General features: G+C 44.9%; 1 protein-coding gene across 1 annotated transcript; it reads right to left on the bottom strand.

Annotated features, from left to right (window-relative positions):
- Window positions 1-282: 282 nt before the first annotated feature.
- LOC109750878 (protein FAR1-RELATED SEQUENCE 5-like) lies at window positions 283-1,965 on the bottom strand. Its single transcript, XM_073501933.1, has 2 exons — window positions 723-1,965; window positions 283-479 (listed from the first exon to the last, which is right to left on the bottom strand). The coding sequence occupies exons 1-2, from the start codon at window positions 1,963-1,965 to the stop codon at window positions 283-285; spliced, it is 1,440 nt and encodes a 479-aa protein (XP_073358034.1).
- Window positions 1,966-4,777: the final 2,812 nt, after the last annotated feature.

Below are 4,777 nucleotides of genomic sequence, written 5' to 3'. Positions count from 1 at the left end.
GATTTCAAGGCAAATTCAGTTCAACACATTTTTAAATACTTGCAATATGTTGAAGCTCAAAGAAGTACTCTGTTCAACCAAAGTAGTATGTTCCAAGCACAAAACAGATTTAAATCCACAAGATGTGTTGAAGCTTAGAAAAGTAAAATTTGCAGTATCATATATAGTTGATAAACATAAATTACTTGACACATGTAGTCAAATTCATTCCATCCTTAATTCTGTAGTTCTTTTGTTCTTACTTTTTCAAATAGAGTTCTTTCTTTTTTGTGAGGCACTTTTCTAAGCTTCAATCTCTGAACGAGACTTCAATTTGTCGCCTTTTCTCACAGATTTGTTCTTTTTCACTGCAGGATCTCTCATGTCGTTGTTTACATCATCCCTATCCCTGGAATTATTCCCATCTTCTCGGGTTGCTACTGCTTGTTCTTTCCCCAACAGGTGCTTAGTATGGATAGTATTAGTAGCATCGAGTAACTCTTGACACAATACAGAATCATCACTAATGTCAGAACAGACCTCACCAACTCTATTCATAACAATTGCATAACGCACAACATTATGTGATTGCTCTTCTAGTTGACTGCCAAGCACTTCCAATTTGTGCTTCCTTAACTCATTCTCCCTAAATTCTCTCGTTCACCTTGCTACTATGTACTTCTTACGGATTTTCAGAAAATCAAATTGGGTAAATAATCTGAGTATGTGGCAGCACAAAATACCATCCTTCTGAAACTTTCCACATTCACAATCAAATTCATCAGTAGTTCTATCTGTTTGCACAATGAACACTTCCCTATCAAACTCTGGATTTTCATATTCAAAGTTCCTCTTAAGTTCATATTTTTTATCTTTATCAATCTCCTTTACTCCAAAAGCTGTTGCATTCATCATCTCCGTCAAGAACTTGCAGTATATTGCTCTAGTGTATATCTCAGCTGCATGTCGTTCAAACCGCTGATAACCCCACATTACAGGAACCTTTTCATTAGATATGAATCTATCTTGGTTCTCTATGTGAATCACGTTCTCTTGGAACAGCTCATACTGATGGATGAATGTTTCAATTGTATCCTTCCTCAAGACATAATCCTTGAAATTAGAGTTGAAACTCTCACTTCTGCTTGTTGATCTAGTAAAGGGACAGAACACTCCCTGGAAATAAGCAGGTACAAAGTACTGCCTGTTGTCCCACATGCGCTTAACGTGAGCATGTTTTCCACAACTGTACTTCTCCTCCATTTCTTTCCATTTTCTTTCAAATTCCTCAACTGTTAATGATTGCATGATACATTCTTCCATATCCTTCTCCGTCCCTTTCTTCAAATGGAAGTAAACTTTCAGATTTTCTCTTGCTTTCCTGCAAACATGCCAAATGCAAAATCTGTGAAATGCATCCGGAAACACCTTTGGGACTGCTTTTTTCATGGCTGCATCCTGATCAGTAAGGACTACTCTTGGCTTCTTCCCACCCATCACATCAACAAATGTTTCAAATAGCCACTTGAAAGTATCCGCTTTCTCATCCTGCAAAAGAGCCCAGCCGAAGACAATTGTTCTGGAGTGGCCATTAACTCCTATAATCGGTGCAAACGGCATATTGTACTTGTTGGTGCTGAACGTCGTATCAAATGAAATAATGTCCCCAAACAGTAAGTAATCCAATCTTGATCTTGAATTTGTCCAAAACAAACTTAGAATTGCATTGGAAGAGTCTCTTTGCGCCTTGAATACGAAACCTGGCTTGTCAACTTGCAGCTTCTCAATGTAGTTCATAGTATGCTCAATGTCAGTGTTCCTTCTTTTTTCACGCTCAACTTGCTTCAAATTGTCTAGTTTCCTCACATCAAACGTAATATTTCCAAATTTACATCCACACAGCTTTCTAAATATGCTCATAATCTTTCTAGGCTTTATCCTGTGCTCCTGTAAGAGCTTGGAAAGCAGTGTTTTAGCCTCATTCATGCTTCTGTGACTAAGGAAAAATTGTGTAAGCGAAGGAGAAGAAACCAAAGGGTGATTATGCTTCAAATCCAGCGATTGAATGTGCCATTTTCCATCTTCCAAACTCACTGTAACATGCATTCCACAGTTCGTTCTATTAATGTGACGCCCCCGATTCAATCGTACACTAATCATACACGCAAACATGTACGATCAAGATCAGGGACTCACGGGAAGATATCACAACACAACTCTAAAAATAAAATAAGTCATACAAGCATCATAATACAAGCCAGGGGCCTCGAGGGCTCGAATACAAGTGCTCGATCATAGACGAGTCAGTGAAAGCAACAATATCTGAGTACAGACATAAGTTAAACAAGTTGCCATAAGATGGCTAGCACAAACTGGGATACATATCGAAAGAGGCGTAGCCTCCTGCCTGGGATCCACCTAAACTACTCCTGGTTGCCGTCAGCGGCCTGCACGTAGTAGTAGGCACCTCCAGTGTAGTAGGAGTCGTCGTCGACGGTGGCGTCTGGCTCCTGGGCTCCGGCATCTGGTTGCGACAACCAGGTGAAAGGATCGATATAGTTGACTAGAGGGGGGTGAATAGGCAACTAACAATTTCTAGCTTTTCTTTACCAATTTAAACTTTGCATCAAAGTAGGTTGTCTAGATATGCAGCTAGGTGAGCAACCTATATGATGCAACAACAACAAGCACACAAGCAAGCAAGGGATTTAACACAAGTAAGCTTGCAAGAGTAAAGGGACGAGATAACCAAGAGTGGAGCCGGTGAAGACGAGGATGTGTTACCGAAGTTCCTTCCTTTTGAGGGGAAGTACGTCTCCGTTGGAGTGGTGTGGAGGCACAATGCTCCCCAAGAAGCCACTAGGGCCACCGTATTCCCCTCACGCCCTCACACAATGCGAGATGCCGTGATTCCACTATTGGTGCCCTTGAAGGCGGCGACCGGACCTTTAAAAACAAGGTTGGGGCAATCTCCACAACTTAATTGGAGGCTCCCAACGACACCACGAAGCTTCACCACAATGGACTATGGCTCCGCGGTGACCTCAACCGTCTAGGGTGCTCAAGCACCCAAGAGTAACAAGATCCACTAGGGATTAGTGGGGGAATCAAATTTCTCTTGGTGGAAGTGTAGATCGGGGCCTTCTCAACCAATCCCGAGCAAGTCAACAAGTTTGATTGGCTAGGGAGAGATATCGGGCGAAAATGGAGCTTGGAGTAACAATGGAGCTTTTGGGGGAAGAGGTGAGTCAACTTTGGGGAAGAAGACCCCCCTTATATAGTGGGGGGAACAATCCAACCGTTACCCCCCAAAACAGCCCCGCAGAGGGCGGTACTACCGCAGGAGGCAACGGTACTACCGCTGTGCTCAGCGGTACTACCGCTCCCCCAGGCGGTACTGCCATGCAGTCTGGAGGGCAGGAGAGAGAGAGAGAGAGAGAGAGAGAGCAGGAGTGGGACTTAGTGCGGTACTGCCGCGGTGGTTGGGCGGTACTACTGCTCATGAGCGGCACTACCGCTCTACTGCCGCTGCTTAGTGCCGCACAATCCGACACGAGAAGCGACCCCCTCGAATCAACGCGGTAGGAGCCTGGTACCGCAATGGTACTACGGCTGAGGACCCATCGGCGGTACTACCGCTGCAGAGCGGTACTGCCGCCTGTGACTCCTAAGCGGTACTACCGCTGGGCACCGCGGTACTACCGCTGGTACCAGACGAAGCACAAAGAAAAGGGGAAAGAGCTCTCCATTGAAGCGGAAAGGCTCAGAGGGTGTGAAAAGGATGTGTACGTGTTGATTCCACCCTAGCCTTACCAAAGCGGACCCCCTCTTGATAGTACGGTGACTCCTACGGAACTAGTTCACCAAAATAGAAGCGAAAGAGCTACACCGTCTTGAATAACACTCCGAGTGGAAAGAAATCGTCTCGTGCCAAAGGATGAATCTCTGAAATACTCAAAGCACATGATTAGTCCGCAAACATGTTGTCATCAATCACCAAAACTACATCTAGAGAGATATGCCTTAACAATCTCCCCCTTTTTGGTGGATTGATGACAACCAGGGATTTGCACAGGGATACGACATGAAAGTAAAGAAACTAAGAACTACAAAATATAGACGGGCTCCCCCCCTGAATGTGTGCACCTAGTTAGTAGTGCCTTTGGTATGCAAGACACACACATTAGGATCAACACCCCCCCTATATTTTATAGTCCAACAACCTAAGCATAGGATACATGAACGCAGGGTACATAACAGGATAAGCTAGCAACTCATAAGGTACCAAAGTACTAGATAGACATAGATAAAGATAAGGTAGCATATGTCTCACACCATATGTCTGGAACTTAGGTCTCACTGGCACAAAACCAAACAAAGCAAATGGCGAGAAAAACACAACGACACCACAAAGAGACGACGAAACGACGAAACCACAAGGCACAAATCCCTAAACTCTCTCCCCCTTTGGCATCGAGACACCAAAAGGGCAAAGAGCGTCGCTATGGCTCCAGGTGAAAGCAAACTGAGGAGCTCTCTCATCACATCCTGGCAGGGTCATCCGCACTGCCATCCTCAGTCGGAAACTGCTCGGTGTCGGAATCGGTCCACGGACAGTGCTGCTGAATCCACTCCTCCTCCTCAGTGAACTAGCCCTCAGAACCGCTGGCAACGATCGCACCCAGCTGACGCATGAGCTCCTTGTGACGCCCCCTGGCCTGCTTCTCAGCCACATGAGTCATGTACTGACCATGAGACTCCGTGTAGAAGAGCTTCTTCATCTTGCGCTTGAGCTTCT

This window comes from Aegilops tauschii, chromosome 6 (assembly GCF_002575655.3).
Source record: "Aegilops tauschii subsp. strangulata cultivar AL8/78 chromosome 6, Aet v6.0, whole genome shotgun sequence".
Lineage (NCBI taxonomy): Eukaryota > Viridiplantae > Streptophyta > Magnoliopsida > Poales > Poaceae > Aegilops > Aegilops tauschii.
Note: the sequence above shows the minus strand (reverse complement) of the source record. Positions and strands in the feature narration are given on the sequence as shown.